General features: G+C 51.0%; 1 protein-coding gene across 1 annotated transcript in view; it reads right to left on the bottom strand.

The window, feature by feature from the left end:
• Positions 1-20,757, bottom strand: part of PAXIP1 (PAX interacting protein 1) — a 48,743-nt gene that overhangs the window by 8,929 nt on the left and 19,057 nt on the right. Inside the window, exons 6-15 of the mRNA XM_060107779.1 lie at positions 19,339-19,953; positions 13,574-13,973; positions 12,994-13,088; positions 6,449-6,544; positions 5,429-5,566; positions 4,686-4,807; positions 4,082-4,266; positions 2,840-2,883; positions 1,615-1,685; positions 397-499 (exon numbers count right to left, since the gene is read on the bottom strand). Of these exons, the coding sequence (XP_059963762.1) occupies positions 397-499; positions 1,615-1,685; positions 2,840-2,883; positions 4,082-4,266; positions 4,686-4,807; positions 5,429-5,566; positions 6,449-6,544; positions 12,994-13,088; positions 13,574-13,973; positions 19,339-19,953 (1,869 nt within the window). The remainder of the gene's footprint in view (positions 1-396; positions 500-1,614; positions 1,686-2,839; positions 2,884-4,081; positions 4,267-4,685; positions 4,808-5,428; positions 5,567-6,448; positions 6,545-12,993; positions 13,089-13,573; positions 13,974-19,338; positions 19,954-20,757) is intronic.

Raw genomic sequence — 20,757 nt, forward strand, 5'->3', positions numbered from 1 at the left:
GCCTACCCTCCTACCCAAGAAAACAAGTCTTGAAAGACTGTGGATTCAATCAGAAAACCTGAAGAGGCACAGCTACTCTTTTAAGCTCATGTCTTTATGAAAATGATGTCCGAGTGGGCTTGCTAATAATGTTCACGTGATTATAGACATGGTTCTTGGTCTACTCACCTAAATCGTTTTTCTCCTAATAAGAAAGCGAGTATCTAAGTGTGCAGCAGTAGCAAGAATGAGGCGGGAAGTCAATGATGACACGCAGTTTATAGATACACACTGTAAACACTTATAATACGATATTCCCGATTAAATGTTAGTTTAATTAGACTGCTGGCCTCAAGCAAATATAAACAGAAAGGAACATTCCTAAAAATCCTTATGCAAACTAGAATCAAATTTCACCTTAATATACTGTTGAACTTGAACAGGCTCAAATCCAGTGAAAAGCACAAAAGGGGTCAATTCTGGTGTTAACTTCTTAGTGGGAGGTGGTATATCTTCAATTCTATAAAATACACATAGAAAAGACCGCCTATTATTTACTTAAAAATGTTCTTTAGCATACAAGGGATTTTAATAGTTTTAACAAGCTTTAAGTGTGTGTGGTGTTCTTTCCTTAAAGGGAAAATACAGTGACTTACCTGCTCTTTTTTTCTTTCCCACCATTCACACAAAGTCACCCCCAAAAGGACTCCGTGTGGCACCTCCAAGGGAAGCAGCCAATCAACGCTCCACTTCTCCTCATCAGTCCCGCCCCCGCCCTCTCACTGGCCTTGCTGGTCCTGAAGAGCGGGAGGGCCCCCCCCGAGGGCTCTAGTCCTGTGTCTTCCACCTGCCCCGTCTCAACCCAGAAGGCAAAGAACAAAGCTGTTTGACTCAAGCACACATTTTAAATTAAACCTCAGTCTTTTTCATTTCCTTAAATTTTCTCAAATCCTATTTTTAGCTTATATTTCAGACAATCTATTCAATTAAGAAAAATTTATTTGTGGCATTTTAATGACACATATAATCACATAATTAGGCTTTCACTACAAAATCCAATCATTCCCAGGTTGTACGGGTGTGGGGATGGCAGGAGGGAGAGCCGAGGGGCAGGGAAGAGAGCAAGACCCTCGCTGAGCACGGCCTGGGGTGCCTCTGGGTTCTAACGGAACCGCCGGCTTCTCTTTACCAGGTGAGACCAGCACAGGTCTGCACACAGCCACACCCCCCGCCGACCCGCCGGGTCAGGGGTCGGGACGCAGGCTCCCGGGCCCACACCGAGGACGCCTGGAGCGGGTTCCAGTCCCCCACCCCCGTTCCACCAGAGCAGCTCATGTTTTACACACCGGGGGTTCTGGCACGGTTCTGGTTAAAGGAGAAGACTCAACTGTTTTTTTAATGAGAGGAAAAAACACTGGCTATTCCCTGTTTATCTCCAGCAGTGAAATGAGACGTGCCACGATAAAGCTGTGAAATGAGACGTGCCACGATAAAGCTGCGACGCAATCAGCAAATCCTTCCAGATCCTATTCACTGTGAACATTTCTGGAGCTTTCCCAAGTGCCACCATTTTCTAAAACAAACCTGTAAAAGCTCATCAACCATTAAAAAAAAAAAAAAAGCGATTCTTCATACCTGGCTCTTTTGGAAGAGGGCTGGATATTAGTTGCTTCATTCTGCTTCAGTTTGGGAGGTAGTCGTACACCCTGTGATTAAAATATGATTTACTTAATCAGTCTCCCCAGTAATACAGTAGCTTCCAAGAGCTTTCCACCTACCCCACTGCGTACGAGACACACGCACCCACCACGCCTCACCAGCCGAGACAGACACACGCGAGCCTTCCAGGGAAGCCCTGGGCTGGCACCCTCTTTATTCACCAGACCCAGCAGTTCTTTAAAACGTCTTCACCCCTCTCGCTGTTCACGTTACGGATTTAATCCTCAACCTTGAACTTTTCAGAACACTTTTCACTTCAAATATTTTGTCTTGTGTCTCAGTTTGGAATTTGGAAAACATACTCATTGCGACTACATGCCCAAAGAGACTCTTCCTGAACTGAGATGTCACCCATGAGGGTTCAGGACGATCAGGTCACAGTGCTCTGGAGGGTGAGGCAAGGTGCTGAAGGCCGCTACGGTCCCCAGGCACAGGGCGTCCACGTTCCTGGAACCAGCTGGAGCCCCTGACCTGCGGACACGCTGAGCCGAAGGGCGGGGGGAGGCTGGTGCCCCTGGAGGAACCCCCCAGTCAGCCTCCACCCTTGCCTCACCTCTATGCAGACCTTCGTCCACAAATACACTTTCTCTGTTTCACTACTTGAAGCAATGACCTCTCGATCTCAGGTGAGAGGGCAGAAGGCCCCCCCTCACTTGTTTCGTAACAAACAACTGCTGGCCTTCAGGTCCAGAACGGTCCCTCCTGAAGGTACCCTATCAGAGCTCAGCCAGCGGGCTGGAACCCCACCTGGGACATGCGGGAACGGTCCCATCACGGTGAGGTCCGGGCTCCTGCAGAGTGAGCTGTGGGTCCAGGGCTCCTGCACTAACGCCTCAGCTCTTGCCTCCCTGACCCTATGGAAACACGTCGTCTTACTCAGCTCTCCGATCCTTTAAGCAATCGTATAGCTTTGAAGCGATAATGTTCCTAACGTATAAATATGAATAACTGACAATATCATCAATTAAGAAAAAAAAGATGCAGGGTATACTCAACAGCTACGACAGGAGAGAAGAACAGCCCTCATCTGTTATGGTGACAAACTACTAAAAGAATTCTTAATTTACAAATACAAACGTATCCCTCCTGCATGTGTATAATATACAGTAACAGCCAAAGTAAGGTTATTAGCTTGACATACCATCAGCAACTCTGCTGACACTTTCAGTGGAACTCTCCAAGCATCTAAAGAGAGAAACGGGTTACTTATCAGATATACTGTGTAAACAGATAAGCCGTGTTACAAAAGCCTTTTCATGACCCATACACACACTACTATATGTGAAACAGATAACTACAAACGACCTACAGGGAACTCTGCTCAATACTCTGTAATGACCTACATGGGAAAAGAATCTAAAAAAAAATAATAATAATAGATACACATATATGTAGGACTGATTCACTTTGCTGTACACTTGAAACTTACACAACACTGTAAATCAACTATCCTCCAATTAAAAAAAAAAAAGGAAGTGTATCATCAACAACAACAACAAAAACACAAAAAGCCCTTTCAGGAGCGGGTAATCCTGGACACACGGTGGCTTGGCGGACAACCTTTAATAAGGGGAAAATGTGAGGACTGCCACTAAGTGGCTGCACAGTGAGGGGCGGCGGCTCCCGGGAGAGCCTGCAGGGGCCTAGTTTTGCGTGTGAGGCAGCCCCGAGCAAAGCCGGAGCACGCAGCGCACAGAGGCGGCCCGCCCCGCGGGGGCTGTCCCCCCGGCCAACTCTGGGAGCCACGCAGTCCGGCTTCTAAGAAACCGACTGCGACGAGGGGGCTGACACCAAGGAACACAGCGCGCCGGGCGGTGACCGTGCTGAGCACCGAGGGCGCGTGTCCACTGAGGACCAGGTGACGTCACACCAGCAGGTGCGTCACAGGGAAGCCAGCGGACCACAGCTCAGAATGAAGACAAGCTTTCTCGTGACTGAAGCCGCTCAAACCGGAACTTAACAGGCTCCTTTGAGAGAGAGCACGTTAAAGCAGTGCTCAGATTGAACGCCCGTTTTCTGGAGTAACGTTCAGTTCAGTAAATGCAGTAACGTTAAGTGCTGTAGTGTGTACAGCCGGGGTAGTGATCCTCCCACGAGTGTTGCACAGCTGAAGGGGAGGTGGGCTACGGCTCATGGGGCGCCTTGGACAGACCAGAGCCGGCTTGAGACAAGATCAGCAGGCTTCTGCACGTTCCTTCTACCTCTGAGGGTCCATTTTTAAAAAGTAAACCAAAATACACACCAACAAAAACTCCTGGGCAGAGTGCAGAGGAAGACAGTGTGGCGAGGAAACGGGAAATTAAATCAGAACGATGAGAGGGCCGAAGCCAAGACCGGTGCTTAGTACGCAAGCTGGAGGCAACGTGGAACCGGCCCCACTTACCCAGAAGGTTTGAAACCAAGTGCGGAGCCGGGGCGAAGGGGTCCTGCAGGCTGAAGGTGGTGTAGCGGCCGTACTGAATCTGCCGCAGGGCCTCCAAGTTCCCCAGAAGGATGTCTCCCAGCCACTGGGCGTTCACGCACGGGATCCTCCACTCTTTGGCTTTCTCATACTTCAAACCAGTTGGTCTTTTTTTTTTTTGGAAGAGAAAACACATTTACTAAATGTTAGAGTTCTGTGTTCAAATTTATATTTATATTCAACAAAGCCAGTCCCCATTTTCTCACACTAGAAATGACAGGGATGTTTCTGCAGAGCCAACCCTGGCTGGTAAGGAAGCACACACGTGGGTCACGAGACCATTGCTAGGCCTACCTTTACCTTACTGCTGTTACCAGGGCTAAACTGCATCTCATTAATTCATCTGATTTCATTCTTCTGCTAGCATTATCATAAATATCGTTGCTATCCTGTCAACAGACTTTGATTTTCACACCCTAATTTCCGTCACAAAACTAAGATATATTAAGAAATACAGAACTGCTGAAACAGCCACTACAGCGTGTATAAACTGAAGATTAAGTAATGGCTTCAGAACCGTGCTTACTCTTTGCAGATGAGAACTGTGTTGCTGCGGCACAGATAGCCCGTGTACTTGGCACCTGCCAAGTAAGCCATCAACTTCAGGTCATCCCTGTCGCTGTCAACAAATCCAGTCACAGAAATAATCTAAGGGAAAAGAGCAAGTAAGGCCAAAATATAACGACAATTTAACCCAGTTAATAAACTCTTCTACATTTTAGTTGTTTTATAGACACGGGTGTTTCCATTCCTTCTTTGGCATCACGAGAGGTATCTAGTGACATCATGTCTAAGAACGTCAAAACCTGAACTTTGTTAATGGTGAAAATGTTCCACACACAGCCAGCAAGGGGATGGAAAACAAACACACCAAGTATGGGAAAACCATTTTTGTGTTTTGCTGTGACACCGTTCAGATCCTCTTAATGAAGTTACTCTATTAAGCATATAAATAAATATCAGTCAGTTCTTCTTACTGATCCCAATCTTGAGCTCAGCTGAGTGGGAGAACCCACAAGTGATAAGGTCTGGCCAACAGCAGCCACTTCTGGTTTCAGGCGCTCGCTTTATTTCAGGAATTTATGAAACGGTGTCGAAGGCTTAGGAGAGTCAACGCAACCGCGGCCTGTGCAGGAAGCCGCGACTGTCACAGGAGAACAGAAGGAAAGATGCCTTCGTGCTCGGCACCGGCCAGCGGGCCGTTCGCAGCCCACGGGGGACACGGGAGCAGACAAGCCCGCCCGGCAGAGGGGGAGGGGTGAGCCTTACGTGCTGGGAGCACGGCCTCCCCCCGGGCGGGAAGGCCACGGGGAAGTGCAGGGCCCGATGGGGCGGCACGAGCCGCTTCTTCTTCAGCACCGTGTTCAGCCAGTGCGCCGTGACGCACCTCTTCCTCTCCTTCACCGCCTGCAAACGCAAGAGCACGGGCTGGTCTCGGGGGCTTTCACTGCAGGCTAAACACAGACTGTAAGGCTGGACAGCTAACAAGGCCACCTTTAATGGGAGTCCTATAAATAAAGGAATTTCACGAGCTTAGCACTCAATTTCTGAAGTCATGAACTGCAACAGTGTCGCAGGTTAATTTTAACACACCCCGAAAACGTTACTGGCCACCCAAGAACAAGAGCCGACCACGGGGAGAAGAGCTACACGTCTGACAACCTGGAAATAACTTCAGTCATGGAAGGAGATGACATTTCTGATCATCAAAATTAAAACCGCCCCACGAGAACACAGAGGGCCCTGCACACAAGTCACGAAAGAACGCAACTGCTCACCTAAAAGTAAGCGCGGAGCCCCTCCCCACAGGCACCACTACCTACTCTGTAACAGGGGTTCCTTAGAGGCCGTGTGTCACACACACTGACACCTGTCTGTCTACAAATAACATTTTTAAGAAAGGAACCTTCAGGGGATGAGAGCAGGTAATACTGAGGAGGAGGCTTCTGCTCTGCAGGACAGAAGCTCGGAGGACTGACCGGGTCAGGCCTGCACACGAATCCCCCCAACAGTTAAGAAATCCCGCTCCGGCCGCTCTGCGTTCAGCGTGGCCCTGGACGGGAGCGGAAGGCCGTCTACCCTCCCCAGCACCACCTGGGGCTTCCCCTGCCCCACTCCTCACAGAAAGGCCTGGTGGCCACAGAGGGATCCATCTATCCCACCAAAGCCCGAGGAGAATCAGTAGAAGAAAGTCCTTTCCAACCCCGAGCCTCACTAGGGTCTCAGGACACTAACACTGTCCAGAGAAAGGGACAGACTCAGTCACACCGCAGCTGAGCCTCCACTCACCTGTGCGAACAGCCCGCTCACTTGACTCTCACAGAGCAGGTGTGTGCAGCGGCTCGAGAACGTGGGGTCCACGGCACCTCCGTGCGCCTGGATTATCTAGACACACACAAGACCCAGAGTCACAGTCAGGGGAGGAGGGAACTGTAATTTCAAATAAGACAGCTTTTAAAAGAATCCATTATACGTTTTCATCGTCTAGTTCCCCAAAAGTATAAAAGATATGTTATCAGTTATATCTACGGACTTTTCCACCCTGCACTGTACAATAAAAATGAACTTTAACACCATTCCATCTGCATTTCCAAAGGAAAAGTGGAATGCTCTTTCTAAAACAGGGTTTCTCAACTGGGCATTACGGACGTTTTACACCAGCTGACTGAGCTGCGGGGGGCGCATCCTGAGCGTCTCAGGGGGCCCGCAGCACCCCTGACCTCTCCCCCTGAGATGCCAATAACACTCCCCCAGCTGCGACAGTGAAAACTGTTTCAGACATTGCCAATCGTCCCCCGGGGCTAGAATCACTGCTTTTAAGAAACTATTCTAAAAGGGGAAAAGAAAAAAAAGTCAAAATGGAGTCTTTGAACAACAGAAAATTATTTTTAAAAACAGATTCAGTTTTTTGGGGTGAGGGGACTGTCCCGTACCCCGACAGCAGTGGTTACATAGTTGTGTGGCACTGAGGGGAACTGGTCAAAACTTAAAACGCTGTATATATGGAAAGAGTGAGAACTTTATACGTTAAAAAGACCTGCCCCACGAAACAGTTCCATTTCATTTACGACTTTTTAAAATTTTTTATTAAAAAAAATGTTTTTTAAACTGGAGTCTAGTTGATTTACAATGTGGTGTTAGTTTCAGGTGCACGGCACAGTGATTCAGTTACACATACACATATACAAATCCTTTTCCTAAAATATTCTTTTCCGTTACGGTTCATCACAGCACGTTGAACGCAGCTCCCTGTGCGCTACAGCAGGACCCTGCGCCTGGCCACTCTCTGCGCGCTCGCTTACACCTGCTGACCTCACACTCCCTCCCACTCCGTCCACCCCCACAACCCGCTGCTTCTGGGCGACCACAAGTCTGTTCTGTGTGTTCATGAGTCTGCTTCTGTTTTGTAGATAGGTTCGTTTGTGTAGTATTTTAGATTCCACAGCTAAGTGATATCATATGATATTTGTCTTTCTCTGTCTGGCTTACTTCACTCAGTATGATCATCTCTAGGTCCATCCAGGTTGCTGCAAATGGCATTATTTCACTCCTTCTTATGGCTGAGTAATGTTCCATTGCAGATATGTGCCACGTCTTCCTTATCCGTTCATCTGTCGACGGACATTTAGGTTGCTTCCACGCCTTGGCTATTGTGAATAGTGCTGCTATGAACACAGGGGTGCATGTGTCTTTTTGAATTACAGTTTTGTCTAGGTTTATGCCCAGCAGTGGGACTGCTGGATCACACAGTAGTTCTAGTTTTAGCTTTTTGAGGAGCCTCCATACTGTTTTCCATAGTGGCTGCACCAACTTACATTCCCACCAACACTGTAGGAGGGTTCCCTTTTCTCCACACCCTCTCCAGCATTTGTCATTTGTATTTGTTATTTTTAATGATGGCCATTCTGACCTGTGTGAGGTGATACCTCATGGTAGTTCTGATCTGCTTTTCTCTAATAATTCGTGATACTGAGCATCTTTCCATGTGCCTATTGGCCATCTCTATGTCTACTTTAGAGAAATGTCTATTTTAGGTCCTCTATCCATTTTTCAATTGGGTTGTTTTTTTTGTGGTTGAGTTGTATGAGGCTGTTTGTGTATTTTGGAAATTAAGCCCTTGGCGGTTGCATCATTTGCAAAGATTTTCTCCCAGTCGGTAGGTTGCCTTTTCACTTTGTTTATGGTCTCCTTTGCTGTGCAAAAGCTTATAAGTTTGATCAGGTCCCATTTGTTTATTTTTGCTTTTATTTCTACTGCCTTGGGAGACTGACCTAAGAAAACATGGGTATGAGTTAAGTCAAAGAGAATGCTTTTCCTGTATTCTCTTCTAGGAGTTTTATGGTGTAATGTCTTACGTTTAAGTCTTTAAGCCATTTTGAGTTTATTTTTGTGTAGGTGTGAGGGTGTGTTCTAACTTCACTGACTTACATGCAGCTGTCCAGCTTTCCCAACACCACTTGCTGAAGAGCCTGTCTCTTCTCCATTGTATATTCTTGCCTCCTTTGTTGAAGATTAACTGACTGTAACTGTGTGGGTTTATTTCTGGGCACTCTATTGGGCCCACTGATCCACTGATCCATATGTCTGTTTTTGTGCCAGTACCACGCACTGTTTTGATTACTGTAGCTTTGTAGTATTGTCTCAAGTCTGGGAGGGTCATGGCTCCTGCTTTGTTCTTTTTCTTCGGGATTGCTTTGGCAATTCTGGGTCTTTTATGGTTCCATATAAATTTTAGGATTGTTCTAGTTGTGGAAAATGTCATGGGTAATTTGATAGGGGTGACATTAAACCTGTAGATTGCTTTGGGTAGTATGGCCATTTTAACAATATTAGTTCTTCCCATCCAAGAGCATGGGATAGCTTTCCATTTCTTTCAGTCATCTTCAATTTCCTTTATTAATGTTTTATAGTTCTCAGCCTGGAAGTCTTTCACCTCCTTGGCCAGGTTTATTCCTAAGTATTTTATTTTGGGGAGTACGATTTTAAAAGGAATTGTTTTTTTTACATTACCATTTTGATATTTCATTATTAGAATACAGAAATGCAACCGATTTCTGTATGTTGTATCCTCCTCCTGCCTTGCTGAACTCAGTTTTGTGTGTAGTCTTTGGGGTTTTCTGTATGCATCACGTTACATGAATATAATGACAATTCTACCTCTTCCTGATCACTTCGGGTACCTTTTTATCTCGTCTGATTGCTGTGGTTAGGACTTCCAAAACTATGTTGAATAGAAGAGGTGAGAGTGGGCATCTTTGTCTTGTTCCAGATTTTCACAGGAGGGCTTTCAGCTTTTCACTGTTGAGTATTGTATTGGCTGTGGGTTTGTCATAAATAGCTTTTATTATATTTTGGTCCCTCCATACCCACTTTGGTAAGAGTTTTTAACCACGAATGGATGTTGAATTTCGTCAAATGCTTTTTCTGCATCTATTGAGATGATCATGTGGTTTTTGTCTTTTCTTTTGTTGACATGCTGTATCACACCGATTGCTTTGTGTATGCTGAACCATCCTCGTGAACTTGGGCTGCATCCCACTTGGTCATGGTGTTATCATCTTTTTTATGTTTTGTTGGGTTAGGTTTGCTAATACTTTGTTGAGCATTCCTGCATCCATCTATGTTCATCAAAGATACTGGCCTGTAATTTTCTTTTTTGGTAGTGTCTTTGTCTGGCTTTGGTATCAGGGTGATGGTGGCTTCACAGAGGTCTTCGGGAGTGTTCCCTCCTCTTCAGTCTTTTGGAAGAGTCTGAGAAGGATTGGTGGAAGTTCTTCTTTGTATGTTCGGAAGCTCCCTTTCTGTCCCGGCTGATCTCCCTGACAGGGAGGGGCCTCCCAGGGTGCAGGAACCTTTCCTCTTTCACAGCTCCCTCCCAGGGGCGCAGGCCCCAACCCGATTCCTTTCTTTTTTTTTCTTTTTTCTTTTGTCCTACCTGGTTACGTGGAGATTTTCTTGCCCCTTCAGAAGTCCGAGGTCTTCTGCCAGCATTCAGTAGGCATTGTGTGAGAACCGCTTCCACACGTACATGTATTTCGGACGTATTTGTGGAAGGAGGTGAGCTCCACGTTGTTCTCCTCTGCCATCTTGACTCACTCCTCTCCATTTACTACTTTTAAAGTTTGATTTTTATGTTGATTAAAGTGATGCATAAACATAGTTTAATGAGGCCCAGGACAAAGCCAGCAGTTTGCTACCCCATTCACTTTCCACTCCCCTAAGGCTGCCATATCCAGCTCTGTAACTCTGTCTTCTGGTAAATATTAATATGTTCTAACTAATACATTCTGTGCTATTTCTTTGTTTTTTAGCTTTAGATGTTATCTACCAACCTCCTACTGTGGAGGCCACCTTCCCCCAAGAAACTAAAACACACACACACACACACACACACATGTGCCTTCCTAATTTGGTTCTATCACAGTCCCTATTTCAATCAGCCTTTGGGATTTAATACAGTATGGCTCACCACCCGGTCTATCGGGGCACACGGGGACGAAGTTCCTTTCTGCTACCAACTTTTGCTTTCCCTGGTGTTAACAAATGCCTCGTTCCCCTCCTTCTCACCTGTCTTTTTCTCAGCTTTCCATGCACCTTTCACTATTTCTTTCCCAGACTCTTCAAAGAAATGCAACGTGCTGGCTCAAAAGCATGTCACCTGACCCTCCTCCCTCCAGGGGCCAGGGCTGGACTCAGCCTGGAGCATGGGCCAGACCAACAGAGCGCACTGGGTGATGGCATGCGGCCTCAGCAAAGCCACGGGGGAGCTGGCACCACGCTGAGCGGATGCGCTCCCTGGAGAGGCCCGGGGTGGGGGGTGAGCCCCCCAAGAGCCATGGGGGCAGCATTCTAAGCGGTTCCTGCAGCCCAGCAGAGCCCTCAGATGCAGCCTCCTGGGGGCCAGGGCTCTAGCCACCCGCTAAGCCACTTCAGGACTCCCAGCCCACACAGGAACCACGGGGTAGTAAGCATCTGTTGTTTCAAGTCAGAGTCTCGGGGGAGTCGTCACAGAGCAACAGAAGACGAACGCAGCGTCACCTCCGCTTCACACGGTCCAGCCCCTCCGGCGACCTGCCTCCCCCAGCCCGTGCCGTCCCTCCCGGACGCCGCCCCCCGCTCCGGGGCTGGCTGCTCCCTCCCCACCAGCCCTCACGCCCGTCTGCACTGCCCTGCACCCTCACCCTGGGAATCCCTTTCCATCTCTGGGTCAAGCCCCACCCTTGGCCACACCCTCCTCTTGGGTGGCACGGCAGGCACAGTTTTCGACTGGGGGAGTCTGAAAATATCTTCATCCCACAGTCCCACATGACTGACGGACTGGATACGGCATCCCAGGCTGGGAATCACGGGCTGCCTCTGAGAGCCAGACGCCCGCCCAGGTCCCGCTGGTATGTGTCCTCAGCCTTGAGCCCGGGCAGCCCTCACATGCTGCACCTTCACGGCGGCCCGAACAGCACCTTCTTCTCTCCTTTCAATCTGCAGAAACGCCCTTCAGTTATAAGCGACCTTCTTTCAACTTTCTTGCCTTCATTTCCTCTGTTCCCAAACTTCCAGGACTTAATTTTGGACCTCTCGGGCTAACCCTTTCACTGACAAACAAAAACAAAACCCCCCAAAACCGAAAGCAAACCTCTTCGTATCTCTGAATTTTGTTCTACTTTTTTTTCGGGATAGTTTCTAAATATCATTACCCCCTACACTTCCATAATTTAAAAAAAAAAAAAAATCTGCCGCTGTAACTCTCAGACAGGAGTCTCCTCTCCCGCCCCTGGCGACTGCCCTTCTTCGGGTGCTCAGTGCTTTCCAACCAAGCCCCGGCCCAGCCACCTCTCCAGCCTCCCGTGCCCAACATCTCACGGCCGCACGCACACCTGCCCACGCTCCACACACTCTCAAGACGATGGGGAGCAAACCCCGGTTCCTACAACGTGCCAGGTAAGTTGGGTCTTGGAAGGGACGGCCTGGCCTTAGTCTCCGGCCCTCCGTGCCTCCTGGACCCCGACCCTAACCCCGGCCCCAGGAGCGTGCTCTCCTGCTGCCACAGCCCCGCGGCCCTGCCGATGCCACTCTCTCCACTGGGACCCCTCCCTCCCCTGAACTCTTACTCGGCCTCGGCCTCGCAGACGGGTCCTCTGCTTAACAAGCCCCGCCCCGGCCAGCGCCTTCCTCCAGGCTCTCCAGCACCCAACGTGCCGTTCACCATCACCTGAGCGTGCGGCCGTTCCTCTACCCGTTTCACCATTTCCTCGCTCCTGTTCAGTCACCAGCGTTCCCTAGGTCTGACAGTGTGCCTGGCACATGGCGGGGGCTTAAACACCAACGCTTGCAGGGAAGCCCACTGAAGATGCATCTGAAGCACACAAACTCATGTTTTTAAAGAAAATTGGACTCAATTTTGATTTGTGGCACTGCAAGAGAAAGTGTTTACTTTTCCTTTTCTTTAAAGGCCACCGTGCAAACTAATAAATCAATCAACGGACTCAGTTCCACACCTGGGCTAGAAGACTGCAGTCCCTTCCAGCCACTCGCCTTTGGAGAACAGAGATAACACAGCTACATATAAGTCCAGGGTCCCAACCCGAGGGCACCAAAACCCGATCTTCTTCCCACACCCCCGGTTATATACAAGTCATCCGTGCCACTCAGAATTTCAGGACTGAAAATAATCTTAAGAATGAGAAAGTCCAACCTTTTCCCCTTACAGTTAGGAAAACTAAAGCCCAGACAGCGGATCTGCCCAAGGTCCCGGGGGATGTTAATAAAAATGCCCATAACACCTTCAGATATTATATGTATGTGTATACGTATATGTATCTGCATCTCAGTAACCTTACCCTTTTCCAGGTGGCCAGTAGCTGTTTGTCAGACATCTGCTCTGGATAATCCGCAACTGCAAACACACATCCCAGTAAGAAGCCTTCTTCTGGAACTAGAATAGAATCATACAAATTAAAGTCCCAACCCCATGAATGTGTGCACAAAACATAAACAAGCTCATTTTGCAGAGTTCAACATGCATGCATGAAGCGACTCATGCTTGACCACCACGTATCCACCAGGACAGTGAGGGCCGCTGGCATACTGCTGCAAACATAGCTGCTCGCCTGTCTACGTTAAGTGACTGAGAACATGAAACCAACGGTTCCTGCCTGGGCACTGAGCATCCCGAGTTGGTCCCTGCGGCAGCCTGATGTTCTATGGACGCCAGTGTTCACTTCAGGGTATGGCGTCCCGAAGTACCAAAGAGATCTAACTGTTCCGTCCTCCTAACTATATCCTTTGTTAGGTAACGAGACCCCCATTCCCCGTTTTCTAAGAGTTATTTTGGCATGAATCCTTACCCTACCTGCAAACACTCTCCAAGTAAGTACAGGACTTTTGGGAGAAAAAGAAAGAAGAAACCACATTACTAACTCTCTACTGCTGGGTCATGTCCAAACAGCTGGTACTGCGGCTGGCACGGTGGGGCCTGGGGTGTCTGCGTTTGCATCTGCTGCTGCTGGTGCAGGCGCTGGAGCTGCTGCAAGTGTGCGAGCTGGTGCTGCAGCGCCTGCTGCTGCGGGGGGAACTGATGCTGGTGGGCCTGCGGCGGCGGCCGAAACGGATGCGGCGGCGGCGGCGGGTAAGGCTGCTGCTGGAGCTGCAGGGCCTGTTGGGGCGGCAGGTGCAGGACGGGCGGCGGGGCCGGCGGCGACAGATGTGGCTCCGGGGCCACTTTCGCCTGGCTGAGCAGCGCTGCGTTCGCATGGCCCTGCTGGCCGTGGTTCACCTGCGGCTCTAAGGTCTTTGTCGGAGCTGCGAGGGACTGTAAGATCTGGAAACAGAAATCAGGCGAGGTGGTCATCAGCAGCTGCGGACGTGTGCTCCCCGGCCCTCGTCAGGAGGGCGACGGCACACCCTACACGCCGTCAGCCAGACGTTCGCTAACCGGACGGTGCCAACGCAACTGCCGTTGTCTCCTGTGCACTAAGCATCACCCGTCTCCGTGAAGCAAATAAATTCATAGTGTGAGACATCTTCACCAAAACGTGAAACTAACCTAAGTGAAGTGGAACAAGCTAATGAGGGAAAGTTGACCGACACAAGCTCAAGTGGCGGATGTGCTCTAGAGCAGAGGGATGGGGGTTCGGCCACACTGACCTCGCCGGCCCCGGGGCGCAGCCTTGTCCCTCCGGGGCCCCCTCCTGCCCGGCCACGAAGGCACCGGCAGCCGGAGAGCCTGACCCAAGCCTCCTTCCCACAGCTGCCACTTCCCAAAGGAGCAAGGGGTCCAGCAGAGGAGGACGCCAAGACCCCACCCGAGTGCAGGCACGGGACACAAGCGACCCTGGAGAGCAGCCGCCGGCCCCTCCCGTCTGCGGTCGTCCAGCTGTCACACGAACGAGGGACGGCAGAGACGCCAGCACTACGTCTGTGTGCGGGTCGACCGTCCCCCCGAGAGGCCCTCAGCACAGCTGGCACACTCGCCTTCCTCAGGTGACGGGAGCTCCACACGTGGGACAGACACCTCGAGCTAGAGACCCCGCCGCCAGCCAGCTGAGGTCGAGCTCAGCCCCCCTCCCAGGGACAGGAGTCGGGCGGAGAGCTGAACAAGCTGCAGGGCGGGGAGGGGCCGGACCGGGACAGGAGACACCAGCTCGCTGAGCGTCAGGTCGCCATGTCATGTTACTACCCTGCGCAGCACTGGATGTGACAAAAGAAACGTGTCATACGATGAATTTTCCCAACATGCTCAAGTAACAAAAACTGGAAGCCAACGTCTCATGGTCAAGGAAACCAGTAACAAACAGATTTTACCAAAAGTCAATCGATACAATTCATCCCCATTAAAACATCCTTGTCATTTAAATAAAACTCCAGAAATGCAACTTGCACATAAACCAAACCTATACAAAAATCTCAAATATGTTTTTGACACATCTCTTGCACTTAAAACAGACTCCAAAACGTAAAGGTTATATAATTTGCAAGAGTAACAGACTTTGGATTTAGTGGTGAAATAAATTAAAATTGAAGTAAGTTAAACTCAAGGGTTTGAGTACATCTGTCTTTGAAATCAGCCTATAGGTAAGACATCTCTATAAGGAGACTCTTTGGGTACTTCGAGAACTCCTCAAGTTGAGCTCTGAGAAGGAAAAAAAGTTTTCAATACGTTTGTAATTAACAGGATAACTAATTCTTCTCTACGCAAGTGTTAAAAAATACCCAGTAAAGTGGAGGGAGAAATGAACCCCACCACATACCCTGCCCAAGTATACAGAACAGCATTTGGGATGCTAACATTTCCATAAAAAAGCAGGCAGGGGCTTCCCTGGTGGCGCAGTGGTTGAGCGTCCGCCTGCTGATGCAGGGGACACGGGTTTGTGCCCCGGTCCAGGAAGATCCCACATGCTGCGGAGCGGCTGGGCCCGTGAGCCATGGCTGCTGAGCCTGCGCGTCCGGAGCCTGTGCTCCGCAACAGGAGAGGCCACAACAGTGAGAGGCCCGCGTACCACACACACAAAAAAAGCAGACAGGTGTGGGGAGGGGACCCTGCCTGGATATCTGTAGATGGGCCACAAGCCCACGCAAAGGTGGGCCTGGTCTGGCACAGGGGTAATGGGGTCAGGGGTGGGAGGGAGTTACCATCACTTTACAGCCTGTGATACCATTAAAATTTAAACTTCCGTACATATCTTACTCTTTCACCCCCAGAAGTAAACAGCCTAGGTAAATTCGATACAGCTGCCTGTCTGCCATCACGAACAGGGCTGACCTGACTGCTGCCCACGTGCTGCTGCTCCCCAGGTCAGGGGAGCTCGTGGGGGCGTCAGGTGGGCTGGCAGGAACGCCTGGGGCCAGGACTCAGCTGGAGGCCCCTTCCGTGGGCAACCATGATCTGAAGGGGCTGGGGGAGGCCAGGACGCAACAGGAGGGCAACTCAGAGCAGACAGAGATGCTGGCGAGAGCCCAGCCGGGCTGAGAGGTGGACAACGGCCTGGAAAGCCGTGTATGCACCTGGCCAGCCCGGCTGGGGAGCGGGCACCCCGGCAGGCCAGGGGGTGTGAGGTGCCCCTTAGAACACCTTGCACACTCATCAGATGGCTTGTTCAACCCTCTGATCTGCCTCTGGCCGAGAACCTATGTTAGTCCTGAAAAATCAAAGAAAAAAGCCTCCTAACTGCTTGGGCACACGATTCGCCACACTGCCAACTACGATTTTTAGTGAACGTCACTTTGAATTTTCCCCTCATAGTTGCCACAGTCCTTATTTAAGCTACTTAATACTGAGAGCCGCAACATTTGTGTAAAACAGCGTGACACACACCACACGGCTCCTAACCACCAGAAATTTGCAATTTAAACAGGAGTTTGGTGGTTGCTATGTTTCCTCAACCCCCTGATCTAATTTTAAACCAAATCTTTTACTTCTAACATTTTAAAGGTTCATTTTCTTCACATCTAGCAGCAAAACGGCCTAGTGTTCTGACACTGCTGAAGGACCCTCAGAAGACCTCTTCGTAAGGGTTCTCGTCAGTGATCAAAACCATTCCCTCGCTAGAACTGGTCCCGCCTCTGCCCGCGGCTGAGGAGATCAGGTCCGTCTTCTGCAGAGGTCTGACCTGCAGGAGGACGCAAAGGCAGAGGTACGCCCAGCACCCCCCACCCACCCCACCCCGTGTAGTCAGCATTTCCATTTCCAATGAGATGACTTTACCTCTACATCCAAATGGAGGGAACTTGGGATTTAAGTCAACATCCACTGTATTTGAAAAACGCGGAATCCAGCAGAAATGCCCAGTCACTGATCAACAGTGCTTTCTACCCGCCAGTGAACGGAGAGCACCGCACGTCCGTCCTGTTCCCACTCCTGGTTCCTCAGCTGAGGACGGGGAAGAGGCTCTGCACACCGGCTCCGGCATCCTCCCAGTGCCCCCGTGGGTCTCCGCCTGCCAGCAGGGCAGGCCCCCTGGATGGCCCAGGTCGCCTCTCCAGACCGGCTGGCCCTCCAGCCTCCCCCGCCCCCCATTTCTGATCTCCTGTCCGTGCTTGCCTCTGGCCTGGCGTCCGCATCCCGTCCGCCCCGCGTGCTCGGCTAACCGACCACCTCCTCGCTCCCCGCGAGGCCCTCGCGAAGCTGGGTGCTGACACTCGGGCCCAGGTGCCCACAGATGTGCCTACTCTTTCCTGGGCTCCACCTTCTCCCTGATCCTTGGTGACACCGTCGGGCGAGGCCTGGCCCTGCCCTTCTCTGACCACCTCATCTCAGGGACCTCCTCCTCCTTCCCTCAGCCACTTGCTGCCAATCACCCTTCAGACTCAAACTCACCTCCAGGACCAGAGGGGTTAACACAAAGCGTGACGGGACGGAGTTCGGGAGGGCTGGAGTGTGGGAAGTGAGCGCACGGATGGAGCCCCAGTCCACAGGGCGCAGCTGCGGCTCAGCCGTGGAGGACAGGCACCGTTCAGACCTCAGATGCCAGCTCCGTTCTACGACACCATCCACTTCTCAAGGCAGCCCAGAAACCCCATCGTCACGGAGAATCTCACGATTTGGGCAAACAAATCAAATTTAAATCATCTGGGCCAAACTAAATGTGTTGCGCGGAAGGCGGCCCGTCAGTGACTGGTGCGGGACCTCGCTCTCCGCCTTGAACACCAAAGCCACCTCACCCCCAAAACTGCTTTCCTTTCCGGGCTGCCAGGTACCCGTCACCGCGGGGCTGCTCTCCACGGCCCCCACCCTGCCTGGGCCAGACCCCACTGCACGCACGCTCGCTGACAGCCCAAGCCGGGGTCGCCAACATACACTGGCTCCTAACCGGCTGCGGTGACATGTCTTCCCAGAATCTCGTGTTGACTGTCAGAACCTTGTCCCCGAAGTCCCTGAGCCCCGTCTATCCCCACACACTCTGCCCGCCTTTCTCCGGATGCCACCCCTCCAGCGTCTCGAGGACCAGGCACTATCAACTGGTCACTGCTGAACCCGAGGGAGGGGGGAAGAGCGCTTTTCATGCATTTTTAACCAATAAAGACTCTTAAAAACCTCCCCCACCATCAGACTCTATTGTGGTGCTGCGACTCGTAATAACAAGTAGCTACTTGCCCACGCCGATGAGATGCCCCAGTGGCTCCTTACATGGAAGACCAGACCCTACGTGTCACCTAAGGACCCACCCACTCACCTAAGTTCAAGTCTCACTGACTTTCCTCCCTTAGAACAGGGGTCCCCAACCCCCAATTAGGAACCGGGCCGCGCAGCAGCAGGTGAATGGCGGGCGGGCGGCGAAGCTTCACCTGCCGCTGCCCGTCGCCTGCGTCACTGCCTGCACCATCCCTCCCCACCCCCGTCCGCCCGCGGAAAAGCCGGTCCCTGGTGCCAGAAAGGTTGGGGACCGCCGCCTTGGAACACAGCAGGGTCACGCCTACTCCGGGGTCTTCACAGCCGCTGCCCCTTTACTCTGCCCTCAGTCCTGCCCAGGGCCGCCTGCGGTTGAGTCTCCGCTCAAGTTAAGGGGCCTCCTCCCCCAGCGGCCCTTATGTACACGACCCCTTATCACTGCCTTCCCAACAACACCTATGCTGACTGTCGGCAGCCTCCACCTGCAAGGAGGGCGGGGCCCATCTGTCTCATTCACCATCTTGCCTCCAGATACGCAGACGGGCCCACACCACCCGGACGACTTCCTCTCCATCTGCAAGTGAAAACGTTTACGAAAACGTTCAAGGTCCATCCTGTACCAACTGGCTCCAATCACAAAACTGTAAATTAAAATTAAGGCTCCGTCAACGAGTGAATTAATTTATGTTATGCTATTTGTCTACCGTGAAGTTCGGTATCAGCAAACAAGGAACAGCTGCCTGCAGGCTTCTCTCTGCTGCCACCGCTAATGAAACTGAGCAAGAGTGGAAGCCGTTTCCGGGGGCAGCGCCCGCCACTGGCGTCCTGGTGCCAACTCAGCAGAGTCAGGTCTCCAACTACGTGCCCGCCGTCACCCTCTCGAACACGGCATTATGACACTGAGATACGTACACGTGTACGTACACACAGATAAAGACCGTGGGACATGCTCTCAGACAAATAAATACCGCTTGTAAGTTACTTGTCCTGAAGAAGCAGAAAACAATAAAATAAATATTTTAAAAGGCTGTAAACTCCAGTATTTAAATCTTTGTCTTTTTTTTACAGAGTGACTTACGTGTGCTACGTTGGCCGGCCGGTTGATCTGCTGAATGTCAGCATTATTAGTGATATTTCGCAACGTCCGCACAGCTGGACTCCAAGCGGCCATCATCTCTGACCTTTCGGAACTCTGGAGGCTTTGTCCTGAAGCCATTAAATTACCGCGGACCTCGGGGGGCAGGACGTTCCCTGGGACGGGCGGCACGTTGGCACACAAGTTAATTAACCCGGGCTCCTGGCCAGGAGGCAGCCTGCGCTTCGCCGCTGCTAACTGCGGGACCTCCGCGGGGGTCCAGTTTAAATTTCTCTCTTGTTTTTCGGGTGATGAATCTGAAGAATCGTCAAACATCAGTTCCCCTTTCGATTTTTCAGTGATCGATTTGGGTGAGAACTGCTGGCCGCCCGCGGGGGAGCCCTCCTGAGAGCTGGCGGGGCTCGACTTCTCCTCCGTGCTGCCCTCATCTGGGGACTCCTGCTCCTCGTTCTCCTCCTCTTCCTCCTCTTCATAAACGATGAGACGAGGGTGGTAAAGTGCTTCGTCCTTTTTAGTCTTCTCAGATATGCAATCCAGCACCCAGTCGGGCGTCACGATTTTGATACTTGCTCTCTTTAAAGCACATTCATATTTCTCCTGCGGGTGAAGCACAAACACACACAGAAACAAAACCCCAAGTTTTATCAGATTTCCTAGAAGTACGCACTCGAAGCAAGAACTTTAGGAGAGGGATACAGCTCCTGTTGTTGCCACTTTACCCAGAGGAGAAGCCACTCCCCTTTTAGACAGAGAACACGAGACACAACGAACCGTGTGTCAATGGTCTTAGGACGGCCTCAGGTCTGCCGAATTCGCTTTTACAAAGGCATCTTTAGGTAACGCTACCCACAGCTAGGAATCCTACGAGAGACTCTCAGGAACGCTAGGTGGCCTGCCGTCCAATCTGGTTGTCACTGAGGACGGGGCACCTTCAGGGCCACAGGCAGTCCTGGGAGTGCGGGGACGCGCCTCAGTCAGGTGGGCGAGTGTTTATCGAGCTCATTCTACCTAAGATACAAAGGCTGCAACAATTCTCTGACCTAGTGAGGCTTCTGACTTAGTTCTGGACGGAAGTTAAACACGCACAACAGGAATACAACAGAAACCCAGCGCGAAGTCCTGTGGGCGCAGGGCAGGGAGGCCTCGCTGGACGGCGGGGTCTGGTGGGAGCAGTGAGCTGGGGGCACTGGGCAGGGGCGCTGACAGGCAGGCAGAGGGCGCTCCCGTGGGGTAGAGGGTGGAAAGGAAGGAACGCCGGAGGGAAAGGGAGATGAGCAGGGAATCTTAAAGGAGAGTTACGTGATAAAACGGCTTTAAAATAAACAAGTTTGGAAACATGGCTCGGTTAACCGACAGAGTCTGACCCACCTGCTCTAAAGCCTCGGATAACAGCAATTCTCC

This window comes from Mesoplodon densirostris, chromosome 9 (assembly GCF_025265405.1).
Source record: "Mesoplodon densirostris isolate mMesDen1 chromosome 9, mMesDen1 primary haplotype, whole genome shotgun sequence".
Taxonomy (NCBI): Eukaryota; Metazoa; Chordata; class Mammalia; order Artiodactyla; family Ziphiidae; genus Mesoplodon; species Mesoplodon densirostris.